We start from the raw sequence: 20,598 nt of genomic DNA on the forward strand, positions 1-20,598 counted from the left end.
TAATAATAGGTCTGGCAGTGCTATTAAAAGTCTACAGTTACATTGTACTGTGTCATCCAAATGGATTCACATCAGTCTACAGAAGACCAGGAGCACCAAGCAGCTGCTGGCACCAGTAACGATGATAGTAATCCCTCTACGTTATCTGCTAAAGCCCTGGTTAAAGTGCATAGTGTTTTCAGTCAGGGAAACTAAAATATTGTCTACATTGCAATTGATTCCTTAATAATACTGTTGATATCATTATATTATCAACTTTATAAACTCCTCTACTCTGCTTCCCATCAATCACATTATGTCAATCCAACATAAGGGTGGGTGGGAGTTCCGAAAGGACAATTCCATATTACAACACTTTTCTTTTCTGCCACTGCTGTGTGGCAATGTTTCTCAGATGTGCTATGAACTGCCTTGTGTTTTTGTTGTTGCTCTGTCGCTTAACATCCAGCCAGTTCGCTGCAGTCTTTGTCCGAAAGTGTATGAAAATAATATTGTGACCTGTGAGGTGGTCAAAATTGACTGGAAATTAGTGTTATTGAGGTTAATAATAATGTAGGAACAAAAAAGAGCAAAATTATGTGATTTTAGCATATTTGAGCAATTTTTTTTTAAACAAATCCAGATCCAAAACCAAAACCAAAATATGGTGGTCAGTGAGCATCTCTACTTTTAATTCATTAGAATCCTTCCAGAGCTGCTGGAAGAGGATTCAGAAATCTGAAATAACCAGAACCGCTCGGGTCCCACTTGACTACCAGGCGAGTATTTATTAACTTAGACATATATCTATTTATAAAAACAAACCATCATAGTGCAACAGAAAAGTTGTTAAAACGGTTCTGGTGTCATCATCTGAACAAGCCCTAAGTGTCTTTCCTTATGCTACTTATTTAAAGTCCATTTAGTTGAATAATACACCTAGGTTTATTTCAGTTTAATTTCCTTCACAGGATTTTATTTTTAATTTTTTTTTTAAAAAAATGGCACATTTTATCACTACCAACCGGTTACCTGGGACAGCTGTCTCATCAGAGGCCCAGCCCTGTGCATGCCTCAATTATCAGCCTATAGAAACAATTACACCATACGCTAGATGGCGCAGGTAGTAACCAGACACACCTTGGTGACTACACCTTGCATTCCAAAGGTAAGAGCGGTTGTTACAGCAGGCGGATCTGAAAGGAATTGTGGATGCTTTAATTTGTAAATCAACAAATGTATTATGTTTTACGTTCATAAAATAACAACATTCCAGGTATCCTAAACGCCTGTGGTGCATAATGTAATAGTTAAACGCGGTCACGTGAGCTATTATGCGTCTCTCCGCGTTTTGCATTGCATCACAGGAAAGCCATACTGAGTCTTTGCGTTTTTATTAATATTCAGTGCGATTCAGAAGGTTTTACCTTGTTCCTAGCACAATAATCTTACCATGACTGCCTCCTCCCCATTCCCTCCCGGCTTTCATCTAATAGGCTTTTCTCCGCTCCTATGGGCGGCCCGTTTCTCGTAAAATTAACTCCATCCTACACAAAGAATTTCTCTTCCTCCTTCCCTGTCTTCATGCGCTGTGCAGCCGGTCTTATCTGTGCTAGGTTCAGCTGCAGACACCACTGCACGATCACAAGAGGAAAGTTACTGGGTGAGTTCAAGTCTATTCAAAGAAATATTCCTTGGAAAATGAAAGCACTGATTAATTATGTACTGTTTATGAACATATGCTTCATTCTGTGCTCACGAGTGCATGACAGAGGAACTGAGTCAATGTCATCGGGATATGGAGTAATATGACTATATATGGAGTGGATAGAAACAAATTATTTTTTTTTAGTTTCTAAACACGTTTGCAAATATTGTTGTTCTCGGCATAATCATTAATGATCCGAAATTGTATTGTCTATTTACCATCTAGATATCAAGAGCCACAAATATGAAGGTATAGCATATGGAAAGTTAAATAGACCAAAGTAAAATGCACATCAAAGGTTGTTTGCTTTTCACATTTAGGAGTCTGTTTAACAAGCTCCTATTCACCACAAATGTAGGTGTCCCCAGTATTTATAACTAAAGGATTGTAATAGCTGCTGCTTTCCCACTGATTTCGAATGGAAAAGCAGTCTCCATAGAATTCTGTAGGGACAGCTATTTTGTGTGATTTAACAAATCTTTGATTTTCAGAGCTTGTGCCTGATGGCTAACCCAATCTAAAGATGGTATTAGCCATTGGAGCCTGTGGGGAGAGCATATCGCACTTTGTGATCGGGACCATAGAAGAGATAGGTGTTTGCCGGGGCAACCTTTTTTTGTCTAGCAGAACATAAATAGTCAGGATCTTTCATTCCTTATCGCTGTGATAAGAAATGAAAATGATTGTGCCAGAAAAGTGGCTATTGTAAAATACGCCCCATAATATTCTATCCAAAGTTGTGCCAGGTGTGATATATAAATGTATTGTAACTTGACTTTTGTGCAGGTTCACCTTGTATATGAGCTTGCCCAATGGTATTCACCGGGATGTATAAAGAATTTGATTGACCTGTAGGTCAGTTTGCCAGGGACACAAAGGGATATTTACAAACAAAGTTGCACATTGCAGTAAATTATAACAACCAATCAGATAAGTCTAATGGTCTAATCACTGAATGTACACTAATGAAAGTGTTTATTGGTAAGCTGGCATTTCTTTCTCATCCTTTAGACATACGTCCAACTCTACATGAGCCCAACAATGCATATATTGATTTATACACCTAAACATAAGTATGTGCTGATCTGTGAAAGTTGGTGCAATTGCGCTTATAACTACACTGCACTGTGTATTTTTGCACTTTGTAAAGCAGTGGTCCAGTCCCAATTATTGAGTTTCCAGACTATAGCAAAAGGAAAGTTGTTCATTGCAAATATAAATATTTAGATTTCCTCTCCATTAGTGCATAAACCAGTGTAACTGTATGCGTCACAGAGCTGACATATATATTGTACAAGGATTGCTAATGCTTTTGTTCTTGAACTGCTTGTCCTTGTGTACAGTATATGTTGTATATCAATTTGTAATGTCAGCATCTCCATTGGTATTCCAGCCCAAATAACACAGTTGTGGACATAGAAGTAATGAAATAATGATTATTTTCTGGAATTGCGTTTTAAAAATTGAGAGAATATATTATGCACTATTTTGGTGTATTCAAAATGTTTCTGACAAAACTCCCACTTATCTCCCTATATAACAGTCACACTGTCAAAAAGTGATATATGCACTGTTAGACGGTAGCTGTCAGCAGGAAGGAGTGGGTGTGAGCAACTGTCTCTTCTGGTCATTAAAAAAACTTCCGTAAAGGCTGCTTCCTGCATTCTTGAAGGAGGGTATATGTATTGTTTATTTTGGAGTGCACTTTAATCAGTGACAAGCAAATACCTTAAATCAACCCTAAAGTGAGTTTGTGAGCCGTCGCTTAATTTATATTCTGACTACAGTAAGAATGCAATTTTTAAAAACCTTGTAAAAAGATAGTATATTTTTGAGCATACTCTGTGTTGAAGCTTTTGAATACAGATATGGGAGATTTACAAGCCACGGCATGCACAGGCAATGGAATTTTTCTGAATGTATAATTGTTAGGGCCAAAAAAGCCTGAATCCTACTTTATGTAAGATAATAATTATTGGTATAAAGGTAATCTAATTCAGCCAAAATAATGCATCACAATAATAATATCAGAGCATGACAAATCCCAGGATCCCAGTGCAACAACTCTGCCCCTACATCATAAATTTAATTTACACCTATTTTTGTACCAAAATGGTGACTTATGCGACAATGCGGCTTGTTGTAATGGAACGAGGTAGGCAGACAGTGAGTTCATCACTGGATGTGTGTTAGGCACACAGTACCTCATTTTGTGTCCACATGCAAAAATGAGACTTATTTTGTGGGGTAAGATATATAAATGATCCCTGGTTTGTGGGCAAAAGGACTTTTTTGTTTTGCATAGTCTCAGAAGTGGGTAATGTTCCTTATAACATTCTACTGACTTCTAGATTTGATTGACTTTCTGAATTCTACAACATTTTGTCCTCTGATGATGACTATTGTCTATGATTCATAAGGTTTGTCCCCCATAAAGAAACACACATGGTTAAGTATGATGTGAAACATTGTTGACTAATTTGATTTTATATTTAAGGAATTAAACCTGAAACATTGTATCAAACGGTCCTTCAGAATGACACAAATATAGCAATTAAAGTCAAGCGTAATAATATGTTTGCTTTTTAAGGTATTAGTTATTTAAATGCATTGAGCCATTCCAGCACTCTTCTTTGTGTCATTGGGGAAACTGGAGTCTGCTTCTCCAGGGAATGCATTAAGCCCAGTTCCTTACTGGGGTAATCCCCCATCTGATCTTTTTATTACTGATTTTGTTGCCAGCTCTGCATAGTGCACTGTAATCTATTTGATGGTAAGAACTTCTCATTTAAAAGTATATTTATTAATAAAGGAAAATCGGGCTGGTATTCTGTTGTTGCTTATCATAGTGATAGTACATAATGGCGATAGAAAATATCACCTGGTCATCTGAGTGATATTGGCCGCCCTGTGATACTGGTCGGGAGTGGCGTGAATAGATTTACTGATTCACCATCCAGAGATCTGCAAATGCGTGACCTGACCAACCGGATCACGTGTGCAGTAGAACTGGAAGCTTAGACTTGGGCTTTCAGCTCCACTTAGTGATAAATAAATAAATAAAAATTAAAATTGAATATATTATTTTAAAAGTTGAAAAAATACTAAACCATATATTTCACTTAATATCTTCTGCTATGGCCATTATGAGATGGAGATGGCGAAAGGAAGATTACAGCAGTAAATGCATTGCCGTAATCCTCCTTAAATAAGCTGGTAGATCTCCTCACCAGCAGGGGTTACTAACTGGTAGGAGACTGTGGTCGATGTGAACATTTGTTTGTGTGTGTTCCATGTTCACAGCCGGCTTGATTAAGTGAAATAAGCTGTGTTTTTTTTCCCCACTGGTCTGAAGTTTCATGGAGAGTAGCCTTGATACTTTGTTATAAGTGGGCTGTGCCCAACCAAAATGTCTGGTTCATTAATAGAAACCTCTTTCATTTATTCAAGTTATGTGCGTGCTTACATCCTATATTTGGTGTATGTACGTGTGTGTGTGTGTGTGTGTGTGTGTGTGTATATATCTCTAACCCCCTATAATTGGGATTTCACTGTGTTAAGTAACAAAAAAAATGCAAGTATTTAAATTTACAACAGAGGCTGCATTTTTCTTATACTGGGGTATTGTAGGTATTATTTGAATACCTTTCACAGGTATTTAATAAACATTCCTGGTTTGTGTTGTTTCAGGTTGATCACGATGAATGTAGATCATGAAGTTGACCTTTTGGTGGAGGAAATGCATCGTCTTGGGACAAGAGGTAAATGATGAGACATTTTGTATGCATGCCTTGCTATTTATGCATGTATATGAGGATCATTTTCAACATTCCTGATTGAAAAATACAGGCACAGTAGGCCACACCTCTAATTCACCTATACAAGTGCCATTTCTATCAAAACCCCTAGACAGTCCTGCAGCACTTGTGGCTGTTATCGGTATGGTGAAGTTGTTGATTGGTAGTGTGTACTCTTCTTATTACCTCGGGAAACTGAAACAATACATCTTAGAATTATCTGCCTATGTGTACATGTAAATTTACACACCTTTCCAGATCTATTTTTTATCTTATCGTGGTACTGTCCATCATTCCCACGTGCTTACATGTGCCATCATTTTGACACATCTGTAAGCTCTAATTACAGTGTAATTGTTTTTGTTAAATACATTTACACAATTCCTGAGAATCCTGCTGAAATAGGATTAGTTAAAGATTGGAAACATAATGGGTCTGTCCTGGGGAAACCGGGACTTATAGGAGACCTAAAAGTTTTATCCTTTCCACCACAGTTATTTTATATACACCTCTGTAAGCAATAGAGATATTGCAAATAACAAATTATATTTTGCCAATTTACCTGAACTTGGACTCAAAATTAGCAAATCTTGTTACACAATTTGCATTTGATGCCAGTGGATCAGGGTTTTGCCTTATCCACTTTTCATTGAAGGCATATTTGGCTAAACGTTATCTTTAAAAAAACAAAAGGTGATTATTTGTGACGTGCACAGGATGCACACCCCAAATTGCTGTGGTTTTATGCTACTTATTTGCATTTCCCACCACACTTTAAGATGCAGACTTTCCGGTCATTGGAGAACTAGCAGAGCAAATAGGCTTGCAGGCAAACATATGAATCTACAGGTGCACATTGTCCAAAGTGTAAAACGTTGTATGAAAGTCCAAACTTCTAACACTTTAGAACCACCACTTTTATTAAATTAAACTTAAAAATGTTTCTCCCAAAATAACAATTAGTTTACCCTCTTATTCTGGCCTAAATTAGTCATGTGAGTAAGGGGACACGGGGGCTGTCATTCTGTCATTTTTCAGTGTGTTGAAGCTCTTTGTTTTTTTTCATTTGCTATTGCAGTGTACATAGAGTACCTAGAAAATTACTCCACTGCAAAAGTGCAAAGTGTCCCATTATAAGTATTTGTGAACCAGATACCCTGGCCTATAGTGCTTCAGTTGCAGGGACATTGTCATAGTGACGTGCAGGAGGAGGAAGGGACGTCCCGGCTGTTGCCATGATAGCCTTGACGCCAGCAGAGGAAGCGAGCTGTGAACCGCCGCGGCTTGTGACAGTAGGATACACATTTTGTTTCTTTTTGACAGATGGGAAATAAGGGAGGTTGGACAATGGATTTCATTGGAGATTAGGAAGACAAGAATGGGTGCAAAAGTGACATGAGGCAGATAAATAAAACTCGTGCGTGCTGGTTTCAGCAGGCACGTCAGTAGTCACTGTTTGCAACACACTGTTTTCACCAAGCCATCTGTATTTTGTGGTATTAAGACATATACATGACTAGAGCAGCACTCTTAATGGGAGATAATTTAATAATATTAATAATTGTATTTATTTGATAAATGTAGGCTCACTTAAAATTGTATTTAAGTAAGATCTGCATTTCCACTGAATGAGTATATTTGGGGGTGTGGCTTGACCAGGCATGGAGTAAGATGCATGTCGCTTACTCTGCTGAAAAATATCCTGCCTTGCACATTAGATTCACCTGATTCCATCTGCAAACACTTAATCACCTACCTCTGGCTGCCCGCCCTTGCTGGTGTCTGGTTGGGGCTGTTGGATGTGATGTCTTATTCATGTGGAGACTAGAGATGAGCGCACTCGGATTTCCTGAATCCGAGCCCACCCGAAAGTTGCCGATCCGAGTCGGATCCGAGACAGATCCGGGTATTGGCGCCAAATGAAAATTTGAAAGCGAGGCTCCGAGTCATAATCCCGCTGTCGGATCTCGCGATACTCGGAACCTATAAATTCCCCGCTAGTCGCCGCCATCTTCACTCGGGCATTAATCAGGGTAGAGGGAGGGTGTGTTAGGTGGTCCTCTGTTCTGGTAGATCTCGTGCTGTGCTGTGCTGTGTTCTGTTCTGCAGTATCAGTCCAGTCGTGCTGTGTCCTGTGGTCTGTGCATCTAAGGGCATAGTTATTTCCCCATTATTCCCAAGCGTTTAAAAAATTAAAAAAAAGTTATAAAAAAAAAATACAAAAAAATAATTAATTTTTTTTTTAATTACAACAAAATTTGCCAAACCAATCCTGCAGTATAAGCCCATTGGTACTGCAATATTACCAAGTTCACACATTCTGCAGTATCTTGTGCTACATATAATGGAGAGCAAAAATTTGGAGGATAAAGTAGGGAAAGATCAAGACCCACTTCCTCCTAATGCTGAAGTTGCTGCCACTAGTCATGACATAGACGATGAAATGCCATCAACGTCGTCTTCCAAGCCCGATGCCCAATCTCCTAGTACAGGGCATGTAAAATCCAAAAAGCCCAAGTTCTCAAAAAAAAGCAAAAAGAGAAACTTAAAATCATCTGAGGAGAAACGTAAAGGTGCCAATATGCCATTTACGACACGTAGTGGCAAGGAATGGCTTAGGCCCTGGCCCGTGTTCATGACTAGTGGTCCATCTTCACCCAAGGATCTTAGCCCTCCTCCTCCTCCCCCCCCCCCCCCCCCTACAAAAAATTGAAGAGAGTTATGCTGTCAGCAACAAAACAGCAAACAACTCTGCCTTCTAAAGAGAAATTATCACAAATCCCCAAGGCGAGTCCAAGGGTGTTGGTGGTTGTCAAGCCTGACCTTCCCATCACTGTACGGGAAGAGGTGGCTCGGGAGGAGGCTATTGATGATGTAGCTGGCGCTGTGGAGGAACTTGATGATGAGGATGGTGATGTGGTTATTGTAAATGAGGCACCAGGGGGGGAAACAGCTGATGTCCATGGGATGAAAAAGCCCATCGTCATGCCTGGTCAGAAGACCAAAAAATGCACCTCTTCGGTCTGGAGTTATTTTTTATCCAAATCCGGACAACCAATGTATGGCCATATGTAGCTTATGTAAAGCTCAAATAAGCAGGGGTAAGGCTCTTGCCCACCTAGGGACATCCTCCCTTATACGTCACCTGAATAACCTTCATAGTTCAGTGGTTAGTTCAGGAACTGGGGCTAGGATCGTCATCGGTACAGGGACACTTAAATCCTGTGGTCCAGTTGGATACACACCAGCAACACCCTCCTCGTCAACTTCCTCCACGATCTCCATCAGATTGAGTCCTGCAGCCCAAGTCAGCAGCCAGACTGAGTCCTCTCCAATACGGGATTCATCCGAGGAATCCTGCAGCGGTATGCCTACTACTGCCACTGCTGCTGTTGCTGCTGTTAGTCGGTCATCTTCCCAGAGGGCAAGTCGTAAGACCGCTAAGTCTTTCACAAAACAATTGACTGTCCAACAGTAGTTTGCCATGACCACAAAATACGATAGTAGTCACCCTATTGCAAAGCGTATAACTGCGGCTGTAACTGCAATGTTGGTGTTAGACGTGCGCCCGGTGTCCGCCATCAGTGGAGTGGGATTTAGAGGGTTGATGGAGGTATTGTGGCCCCGGTAACAAATTTAGTATCGGGGCCGCCCCACTACACAGTCCAGAATTTTTTTTGGGGAAATTCAGAGCCGTGGAGGGTTTTTTATTAATTATATTGTGGGGACCACTCCACTACGCAGTCCAGAAAGATACCTCGTTGCAACGTTTTGGACTAATAACTATATTGTGAGGTGTTCAGAATACACTGTAAATTAGTGGCAATGCTTGTTAATGAATGTGATTGAGGTTAATAATAGCGTAGGAGTGAAAATAAGCCCAAAAACTTGATTTTTGAACTTTTTATGCTTTTTTCAAAAAAAATCTGAATCCAAAACCTTAAATCCGAACCAAAACCTTTCGGCAGGTGTTTTGCAAAACAAATCCGAACTCAAAACATTGCGAAAATCCGAATCCAAAACACGAGACACCAAAAGTCGCCGGTGCACATCCCTAGTGGAGACATGCCGCTGCTGACTGTGCAGTGTCCTGGAAGCTGCTTTCTGTGAAAAGCAAAGTGCTGCCTGTCATTTTTGACTTTGACCGTCTCATATTATAGAGGGGGCTCTGCTGCTGACCCGATCCCCACCGGAGAGTTGCTGCCTTGGGAGTGGAGCTGTGCTGCTACTCAGAGTTGATGAGGACCTACTATATTAGCGACCCCCTATCATTACTGCCAATAACATCTGATGCATCCAATAGTTTGCAAGCTCCTCTGGGTCAAGGGTGTGGAGTTGTGCTGCCATATACTGCTGCATGGTGGGACGGTTACACAAGTGAGTCTCTGACACTACTGCTTGTGCTCCTTTATTGACTCCTCCTTCTGTAAACTCCTTTGGGCTGTGGGTGTGGAATTGTGCTGCTCTCTGCTGGTCTTGGAAATTGTTGCAGAGACCATTTCAGTACTTCCTGCATCTTGATATTATATCCTTTTAAGCTGTTGCTATGGGGAAAACTAATACCACGACTGCAAAACTTAAAGTATGCTCGCAGCTCCTCCACATCTACTTCTGTAGATACTGCCGGAACTTGGAAACTCCCTGCAGCACTCCAAGACTCTCCTCTTCTCTCCCCTCCTGTGGATGAACCGTCCTCTATTCCAAGTCATGCAGGCCATATCATCCTCAGAAAAGAGACTTACAGTTCGCATTTGAGGGCTCCAGGTGGACTTATCCCTTATTCATCAGGACATTCAAAAGAGAAGGGAATGGGTCGGTGAGGCTGAGCAACAGATATCCACTCTAGAAGACACCCATGAAATGGGACATGGCTGAGCTAACTACCCAAGTTAACATCTGCAAACAAAAAATGCCTGACTTGGAAGGGCGCTTGCACCAAAATTATTTGCACTTTGCTGATTTTCCTGAAAAAGTGGAGGGACCGTATCCGGAGGTTTTCTTGGAATAATGTCTGTTAACCGTATTTGTAATGGAGGATTTTATTGCATGGTTCGCAGCTGAGGAAGCTCACTGACTTCCTCCACAGCCGGGTGCTTTAGCACGAACATTTATAGCCAAAATGCTTCATTACTGAAACCGTGATGCTGTGCTAATGTTGGCCTGGACCAAGGGCCCCTTACAATATGAGAATCATCCGGTCAGTCTTCCCAGACATTGTCATTGAGGTCTATAAAAGCAGGACCCAGTTTACTCAAGTGAAGAGGAGACTCCGAGACTGTTTCCCTATGCCATCTTATTCCCTGCACAGCTGAGGGTGTTGGTGAATGTTTGTATGCACTTCTTTTCCACGCCTTGAGAGGCGATGGACTGGTTGGATGGAAGACCTCGAGCTGATCGCAGGTGAGATGAAGAACGTTAATCCGTTTTGTCTTTTCCTGTAAGCTTTAGGTCAGGTGATCTGCTAGTAGAGGGATGTAAAGTGTTATACTGTTGAATTCTCTACCTATCAGAAATATTTTCTATGTAGTGTGTGAGGAACATCTATTGAAGGAGCGCTTTCTGCATCAAATTAGCAGTAGAAGGCTTAGATTAGTTAGTACTGAGCAGTTTAGGGACGTAAGTATACCTATGGTTTTGCCTGACTTTTTTTTTTTTTTTTTTTTTTTTTTTAAAACAAGGAAGATGGCTGGCCCCTTTCCCCGGAACCAGCCACCTTCCTTCTAGTGGCCGCAGATCTGTCCCTCCCTCCCCCTCTGCATGGCCTATCCTGTAACAGCTAAGTATCACATGGGATGTGCACCATGTGACAGGTGCCGTCCCATGTGAGCAGAGCAGAAAGCGCGGCTGGAAGCGGATGACAGGTAAGTGTGAAGGGCGGGGCTGATGTCAGTACAGTGTGTGTGAAGGGGGGGCGCTGATGACAGTACAGTGTGTGTGAAGGGGGGCGCTGATGACAGTACAGTGTGTGTGAAGGGGGGCGCTGATGACAGTACAGTGTGTGTGAAGGGGGGGCGCTGATGACAGTACAGTGTGTGTGAAGGGGGGCGCTGATGACAGTACAGTGTGTGTGAAGGGGGGGGCGCTGATGACAGTACAGTGTGTGTGTGAAGGGGGGGGGCGCTGATGACAGTACAGTGTGTGTGTGTGAAGGGGGGGGGCGCTGATGACAGTACAGTGTGTGTGTGTGAAGGGGGGGGCGCTGATGACAGTACAGTGTGTGTGTGAAGGGGGGGCGCTGATGACAGTACAGTGTGTGTGTGTGTGAAGGGGGGGGGCGCTGATGACAGTACAGTGTGTGTGTGTGAAGGGGGGGGGGGGGCGCTGATGACAGTACAGTGTGTGTGTGTGAAGGGGGGGGGCGCTGATGACAGTACAGTGTGTGTGAAGGGGGGGGGGGGCGCTGATGACAGTACAGTGTGTGTGTGTGAAGGGGGGGGGGGCGCTGATGACAGTAGTGTGTGTGTGTGAAGGGGGGGGGCGCTGATGACAGTACAGTGTGTGTGTGTGAAGGGGGGGGGCGCTGATGACAGTACAGTGTGTGTGTGTGTGAAGGGGGGGGGCGCTGATGACAGTACAGTGTGTGTGAAGGGGGGGGCGCTGATGACAGTACAGTGTGTGTGTGAAGGGGGGGGGCGCTGATGACAGTACAGTGTGTGAAGGGGGGCGCTGATGTCAGTGTTGTGTGTGTGTGTGATGACAAGGGGGCGTGTGGCAATGTAATGTGGGTGTGAGGTAGGTGGTGGCTAATAGGTGCTATTTTGTTTGTGGGGTGATGGGGTAATGTAATTTAATAGTGGGGCCTATTAATTTAAAATGGGGTGGTTTGGGGGCTATTGAATGTGGGGGTGAGTTTGAGGACAATGAGGTCTATTTATTAAATTTGAATATGAATTATTTAATGCCAGGATAGTTGTGAGAAATGGTTATATTTATTAAATGTAAATTCTATTAATTTATTGCTGGGGCTCTTGGAGGGAGGTTTATTTATTCAATGTGAATGGTAGTATTTTAATGTTGGGGTTGGAGGGAGGCCTTATCATTATATGTGAGTTATTTTGATTTAACACCAGAGCTCCTTAGAGTTTTCTAAATTTCATGTACCCATTTTCTTTTCTAGATAGGGCCCCCAGCATTTCAGGATCCAGACAAGCGGCAAACTGAGCAAGAGACACCAGAAACCACAGGTAGGGAAAGCAGCAAGAACAGGTAAGAGAGAGCAGGACAGTCTGCCAACTGTATTTTTCTATATTGGCAGTTCCTTTGCACCCTGTTATTAAAGAAACACAAATATGTACAGTCATGGCCAAATGTTTTGAGAATGACACAAGTATTGGTTTTCACAAAGTTTTAGACATTTTTGTCAGATGTTGCTATGGTATACTGAAGTAAAATTACAAGCATTTCATAAGTGTCAATGGCTTTTATTGACCATTACATTAAGTTTATGCAAAGAGTCAATATTTGCAGCGTTGACCCTTCTTTTTGAAGACCTCTGCAATTTGCCCTGGCATGCTGTCAAACAACTTCTGGGCCACATACTGACTGATTGCCGCCCATTCTTGCCTAATCGATGCTTGGAGTATGTCAGAATTTGTGGGTTTTTGTTTGTCTACCTGCCTGTTGAGGATTGACCACAAGCTCTCAATGGGATTAAGGTCTGGGGAGTTTCCTGGCCATGGACCCAAAAGTTTGATGTTTTGATCCCTGAGCCACTTAGTTATCACTTTTGCCTTATGGTAAGGTGTCCATCATGCTGGAAAAGGCATTGTTCACCACCAAACTGTTCTTGGATGGTTGGGAGAAGTTGCTCTTGGAGGATGTTTTGGTACCATTCTTTATTCATGGCTGTGTTCTTAGGCAAAATTGTGAGTGAGCCCACTCCATTGGCTGAGAAGCAACCCCACACATGAATGGTCTCAGGATGCTTTACTGTTGGTATGACACAGGACTGATGGTAGTCCTCACATTTTCTTCTCTGGACAAGCATTTTTCCAGGTGCCCCAAACAATCTGAAAGGGGATTCATCAGAGAAAATTACTTTACCCCCGTCCTCAGCAGTCCATTCCTTGTACATTTTGCAGAATATCAGTCTATCCCTGATGTTTTTACTGGAGATAAGTGGCTTCTTTGCTGGCCTTCTTGACATCAGGACTTCCTCCAAAAGTCTTCACCTCACTGTGTGTGCACTCACACATGCCTGCAGCCAATACTGAGAAAGCTATGCACTGGTGGTGCCTCGACCCCGCATTCTGGGGTATATGCAAATTGCCATCATAAAAACTGAGACAGCAGACTTTGTGAAAATAATATTTGTGTCATTCTTAAATTTTGGCCATGACTATATATATTGTGATGACATTTTCTGTTACTGGTTTACTGCTGCTAAATTTAGTTGCTCATATTGTCCTACTTACTATGTATTAGTCAAAGTGTACCCATCACTCGTACACAGAGAAGGCAGCCATTATGTGGGTGAACCAATAATCATACCACCCAACTGTTTCGATTTTAGCGGGACAGTCCTGATTTAGGGTTCTGTCCCGTCCAGGGACATGTTTGTCCCATGGGTGGGAATGTTGGATGAAGGGTGCTATGTAAAGGGGAGTCTAGCACTTTACAGGCTTCTGGTGGCACAGTCAACTTTGTACTAATCCCGCCTCCTTTTGTGCTTGCCCCGCCTACAGTTGATATGGTCCCGCCCACATGAGGCCACTTTAAGTTCCCAATCCGCCCCTGATTCCAGTGCATTCAATTCTTAACCTGGCAAGGTTAAGAATTGAATGAGATGATTGTTTAAGCATTTACAAATACCGGGAGGATATGGGGATGGTGCCGTGGTCGGGTGCTTAGGTGCGGCCAAGGCATTTGATTCACTAGAGTAGGAGTATGTGGGCAGTCATGCGTAATGTTTGTAATTGGCCCTAAATTTTTGGCCTGGGTGCAGCTGCTGTACTTGGCACTGGCGGCCAGGATAAGTATTAATGGTCTTACACCCTCTCCCTTTGCTTTAGGTAAAGGTATGAAGCAGGGATGTCCCCTCTCCTCTATCCTATTTGCCATCACTATTGAGCCATTGCCGTGCCTGATAAGGGCACATACTGCAATCCATGGCCTCTGGATAGGGAACAGGGTTGACAAAGTCGCGCTATATGCTGACGAAATGCTCTTATTCTTGAAAAACTCAAAAATCCCTGGATATCCTGTTGAAGCTTGTAGATGAGTGTGGTAGCTTTTCCAGCCTGACAATAAACTGGTCAGAGTCCAGTATTTTTCCTATAGGTGAGGGGGAGGGGGTGCCCATACCCTCAGATGCATCTAATACACTCCAGTGGACGCTGAAATTCAAATATTTGGGCATTTGGGTCACAAATTCGGTCTCCGATTATATTCCATTGAATATTGAACCTGAGATCTGCTACCTTCAGACCAAGATATCTACCTGGACGAAGTTGACTCTGACAGGCAGGGTCAATCTTGTCAAAATGGTTTTTCAACCAAATTTTTCATATCCGTTGCATTAGAGATGCCCAGGCTTGGTTTTCCGAAAAACGAGCCCCCCAAACATTGCCAATCCGAGTACTTAGTCGACTCTGTACTTTCCCACTTCCTCGGATCTGAATTGAGGCAAAACATTGTTGTTGCGTTGTAGCATCTCGTGGCTTTTGGATCCCATAAGTACCTCCCTCTCCAGGAGATCCAGCACAATTGCTCACATTGAAACAGGGATAGCGGTGTTCTTGTCACTTGACAAAAATTGACTGGAAATTAATGTTATTGAGGTTAATAAACATGTAGAAACAAAAAAAAACAGCTAAATTATGTTTGTTTTTTTTATAAAAAAAAATACAGATCCAAATCAAAAACCTTTGAAGGCGGTTTTGCCAAAACACAGGGGTCTGTGAACATCCCTACTGTGTATTTTCCAAGATGACTTTCTCCCACATTAACCGGTACATGTCTTCTCTGGTCTGGGGTGGAAAAGCAGGCAAGGATCAAATTATCTTCTCTCTGTCACTCCCGTACCCTGGAAGGTCTACCTCTTCCAGATTTTGGGGGCCTATTATTTTTCCACACATAATCTAGCATGTCTTCGGGACTGGCTTGGAGATTCTCCTGATTATTTGCTAGGTGGACAGGATTTGAGAGGCCACCAATGCATGCCCTTCTGGGCACCTGGGTTACTGGGGCTGCCCCACCACTGCTCCGACAAGCTCTGTTGATTTGGAATGGGAGGAGAGGCAAGTTGGATGGCTTCGGCATAGATCCCGACACTCCGCTTTGGACTAACACTGTTTTGACTGAGCTCTCTAAAATATGACAGCGTCCCTGATGGCGAGACACAGGAGTCTCCTCCATTGGACACCTTTCTTCTACTGGTACCATGAAAGCGTTTGCACAACTACAACTGGACTTTCCCCTTCCTGATTGTTTATTCTATGGATATCTCCAGTTGTACTATATGTTGACGTCACAGTTTGGCCAAACCTTTCCCACCGTATGTGTGGGAAAGGTTTGGGCTCAACTAATGCTATTTCTATACTTTATGCCAATGTATGCTCCCCTCTTGCTACCTGCGATTTGGGTGGACTGTGACTGAGTTGGGAGACAGACTTGGGTCCTCTAGATGATGAAGACTAGAGCTTTATGCTGGACAGTGCTAGGAAGACCACGTCTTGTACTATATTTAGGCAGGTCCAACTGTACATTCTGCATAAGGTGTATTATTCACCACACATGCTGCTTCAGATGGTTGCTAGGGCTGATTCAATTTGTCCTAAGCGGGGATATGCCTGCTATGTTTTGGCATCTGTTATGGAGCTGCCCTGTGGTCGGAGATTTCTGGCTGAGAGTGATGGAGGGAATGCGTAACATGGGTATTGAGATTCCTCTACTGTTTCATAGGACATGTCTGTTTGGTATGGGGGTCGACCTGTTGCTAGGTGGGCATATGCAACCCGCTATGTTCTTAATCGTATTGCTCTGGCTAAGGTTGTTATTGCTAGAGTGTGGATGGCTTGTGACAACCCTAGTTTCAATGCTGGGGATTTTAGTTAATGAAGCTGTGGGACATGAGTGGTTCACTTGCCAATCCAGAAACACTATGCCGAAATACTTTTAAGTTTGATCACTATGGGCTATGGAGTCCAGATATGCAATATGGCCCCTTGCAGTGTATTTTGACCCTGGTTACAAGCTCTCTCATCCCCCTCCCTTCCTTCTTTTGCTCCAGCACTAGTTCACCCATACTTCACTTTTCATTTCACTCTTACTGCTTAATTATTTTAACATTAGTTTCATTGGCTAGGCAGCAGTTATTATAACTACTATTAATACTATGTTGGTATCTTAATGATTATTGGTTATTATGCAACAATGGGAGTGAACAGACAGAAAACTTATGTCAAAATTTACATATATTGCTGATGCTATATTGTTAATTGAGAAATATATGAAAGACATGTTATTTTGCATTAACTTCTTTGTAAACGCTATTTGTAATGGAACTACAATTTTCGTTCTACGTAATGTTTTAGTTTATGTACTGGCAAAATGGAATAAAAATATTTGATTTTTAAAAAACAAAACAAATGTGTATGTATGTGTGTGTGTATATATAGTGTGTGTGTGTATATATAGTGTTCTAAAAAAAATATCTTTGGTGGTGTTGACTGTCCCCTTATGCCTGAAGAGGTAAGACAGGCAAGTGTCAGCTGAATACAGTAAGGGCGGGTTCATGTAATTATGTTCATCTCTCATACTTAATGGAGGGCTCATGCAACAACACGCAATGATGATTGAGGTCTATCACCAGTACTATGTAAGCGCTTCTGATTTGGCTGATTGTGTTTAGACTTCTCGAGATGATAGTGTTCACTTAACTAATGTGCATAGACTGTGGTGACCTAATAGAATATAGCCTCAATACTAATTAATTGACACTTCCTTTTGGACTACTACAGGAAAGAAGATTTCCCTTTTTATTTTTAACGGTATAAACAACAGTTTTGAAGGAATTTGTATTCAATTACATTTTATAGAGAAAATCTAAATTTCACATTTATTAATAACTGTCAAAACTCTACTCTCTTGTGTATGTGGTGCGTCATTACATTATTATGCTGTGTACAAAACAGGGTAATGTGACTTTAGTAATTAGTATAACACTGTCAAATCACATACCCTCACTTTCGTGGGGCTTATACACCTGATGTCAACATATGCACGTAAGTGTGTCTTTTTTATTTTTTAGTATATGCACCTTTTCCTAATAATGTTTGGAGCAGAAATGTGTCTAACCAGTGCCAGTGCATCCCAGCCCGAGTTTACATATTCACTGATTCCCCAATACCTGCTCTAATTAGAGCAGCAACTTGGAACAGAAGGGGGTACGAGGCTTGCCTTGTTCCAGTGGTCCTTCACCCCCCTTTACATGAGCCCTATATATTATTTTTACTTTCTAACCACCTTTTCTTACGAATAATGAAAAAAAAATAACCAGAATTTGAGGCATCTCCATATAACTAATAAATACATTTAAATTTGTTCTCTTTACAGATGAGGATGGAAAAGTCTGTGTGAAGTTTGGTGTATTATTTAATGATGAAAAAATTGCCAATACGTTTGAAGCTTTAGTTGGAACCCTGAAAGCCGCTAAAAGGAAGAAGATTTTAAAATATAATAGCGAATTGCTTTTACAAGGTGTACATGACGACATCGACATTGTGCTACTTCAGGAATAATGTATGTGTTTATGTTGTCTGTGCTTCTCTGGAGTCTTCATATGAGATAAAGTGAACCATATGCACAGCCATGACCTAAAATGTAATATTTTTATACGGAGACATCTGCAATAGCTTTTTTCATGTATTTTTTTGGAAAATGCATTCCTTTTGTAACCTAAATTGTCCAAAACTGCAATAAAGTCTGCTTGAGACTGATGATCTGGAAGTGGTAATTTGTTTATAGAAGCTTGCTTTAAACATACGGTATGTTCAGCTATAGACACTGTGCATATATGTACATTTAATTTTAATAATACTCTATCTCACATGATCATATCACATGCGCATTCATCCATTTTTATTAGACTAAATTTTACAATTATCAATACCTGGTTTATAAATTGGAGACTTCAGTCACTGTCACTAGCGCCACTCAGTCCCACCCTGTAAAAGCCATCTGGCTTTTACAGGTGGAGAATAATTCTAGTAAACAATGCCCACTTTCAAGTTAAACAAGACTACTAAACTGCTCCTCACCCTCCATTCTGGGATCATTTTAGTTTTCTAAATGTAATATTATAGTATCTTTTTTACTTTTTTAGTGATTGTAGGTGGGAAGTTTGGTCTGTTTAAATGAAAGTTTATTTAAATACTTATGTTGTTTAGGTATAATGAACAAGTGTATATTGGACTTCTTGCCTACTATACAGGACCTATTCGGTCTCTGTTACTCTTACCCCAAAAGTTCATGGGATCAGGGCTTATATCTGTATTTTGATAGTGCTTACATTTACCGTATAAGCCGACCCGAATTTTACCACAAAAAACTGGTAAAACTTATTGACTCGAGTATAAGCCTAGGGTGGGAAATGACTTGCTTCTTTTAATAAACTCAGGCTCCCAAAATGTCTCCAAATGTACCGAAAAAAATCAGCAACCATATTAGTAAGGTGTATATAGCGTTCACATGGAATAGCAATTTGGAAAATGTTGTAGAGGATATGTGTGTCATTAATAATTGCTAGATAACTGCTCACCTCAGGTACTGCGCCCGTCTCCTACTAGGCTGTCTTTAGGACAGTACACACATATTGCATCTCTTTCTCATTGACGAGGAGCTCTGAATGTGTCCCCCCTGTGTTTACTCTCCTCTGTGCCTGGGAGGGAGGGATTTTCTTCAGCCCTTAACCTCCGCAGTGGAACGCATATGTGTTAGTTTGAGCTTCTATTGACAATCACAAATGACACTTGTACAGCTGAGCAGTCAGCATGCTGGTTGTTGACATGACTAACAATTAAGTCTTTTAGATGGTAGTTTATCCTTTTGATGTTAATCACCCCATAATGGACTAGAATGTAGTATAGCAGAAGTCTCTCTACAAGGTACACTAAGTTATAGACAAAAGTATTTGGAAGCTTGACCATTACACCAACAGGGACTGTAATGACATTGTACTCAAATACATATAATTAAATATAAAATAATGGAATTGCTCACCCTCTTGCAGCGATAACAGCTTCCACTCTTCTTGGCTTTCCACAAGATGTTGGAGTGTTTCTGTGGGAATTTTGCCCATTCATTCTGTAGATCATTTGAGGTCAGGCAACTGATGTTGGACAAGAAGGCCTGGCTCGCAATCTCCTTTCCAGTTCATCCCAAGGGTGTTCGATGGAGTTGAGGTCAGGGCTCTGTGTGGGCCAGTCAAGTTCTTCCACACCGAACTTGCCAAACCATGTCTTTGTAGGCCTTGTTTTGTGCACTGGGGCACAGCCATGTTGGAATAGAAAAGGGCCTTCCCCAAACTGTTGCCACAAAGTTAGAAGCAAAGCATTGTCCAAAATGGCTTGGTATTTTTATCTCACTGGAGATAAGGATAAGGGGCCTAGTCCAAACCGTGAAAAACAGCGACATACCATTATTGCCTCCACTAAATTTCACAGTTTGCATAATGCAGTCAGGCAGGTAACATTCTCCCGGCATCCGCCAAATCTAGACTCTCCCATCTGACTGCCAGAGCAGCGTGATTTGTCATTCCACAGAACATGTTTCCACTGTGCTTTACACCACTCCATCCACCGCTTGGCATTTGTCTTAGTGATGTGAGGCTTGCATGCAGCTGCTCGGCCATGGAAACCCATTCCATGAAGCTCCCGCTGGACAGTTTTGTTTTGTTTTTTTGTTTTGTGCTTACATTAATTTAATGCCAGTGGAAGTTCGGAACTCTTTATCTATGGAATCAGCAGATACTTTTACGCACAATGCGTCTTAGCAGCCGTTGACCACTTTGTGTGATTTTACGTGGTCTTCTGCTTCGTGGCTTAGTTGCTGTTGTTCCTAAAATGCTTCTACTTTTTAATAATATTACTTTCAGTTGACTGTGGAATATCCAGC

General features: G+C 41.6%; 1 protein-coding gene across 3 annotated transcripts; it reads left to right on the forward strand.

The window, feature by feature from the left end:
• Positions 1–1,077: 1,077 nt before the first annotated feature.
• On the forward strand, positions 1,078–18,422 carry ABRACL (ABRA C-terminal like). 3 transcript variants are annotated; one of them, XM_075203111.1, is made up of 3 exons: positions 1,078–1,147; positions 5,378–5,448; positions 18,040–18,422. In XM_075203111.1, the coding sequence occupies exons 2-3, from the start codon at positions 5,388–5,390 to the stop codon at positions 18,222–18,224; spliced, it is 246 nt and encodes an 81-aa protein (XP_075059212.1). In that variant the 5' UTR covers positions 1,078–1,147; positions 5,378–5,387; the 3' UTR covers positions 18,225–18,422. The 3 variants fall into 3 exon arrangements, with proteins under 3 accessions (XP_075059212.1, XP_075059210.1, XP_075059211.1); XM_075203109.1 differs by lacking the exon at positions 1,078–1,147 and adding an exon at positions 1,516–1,642; XM_075203110.1 differs by lacking the exon at positions 1,078–1,147 and adding an exon at positions 3,338–3,432.
• The last annotated feature ends 2,176 nt before the right edge of the window (positions 18,423–20,598 follow it).

The sequence above is a fragment of the Mixophyes fleayi genome, chromosome 3 (genome assembly GCF_038048845.1).
Source record: "Mixophyes fleayi isolate aMixFle1 chromosome 3, aMixFle1.hap1, whole genome shotgun sequence".
Taxonomy (NCBI): domain Eukaryota; kingdom Metazoa; phylum Chordata; class Amphibia; order Anura; family Limnodynastidae; genus Mixophyes; species Mixophyes fleayi.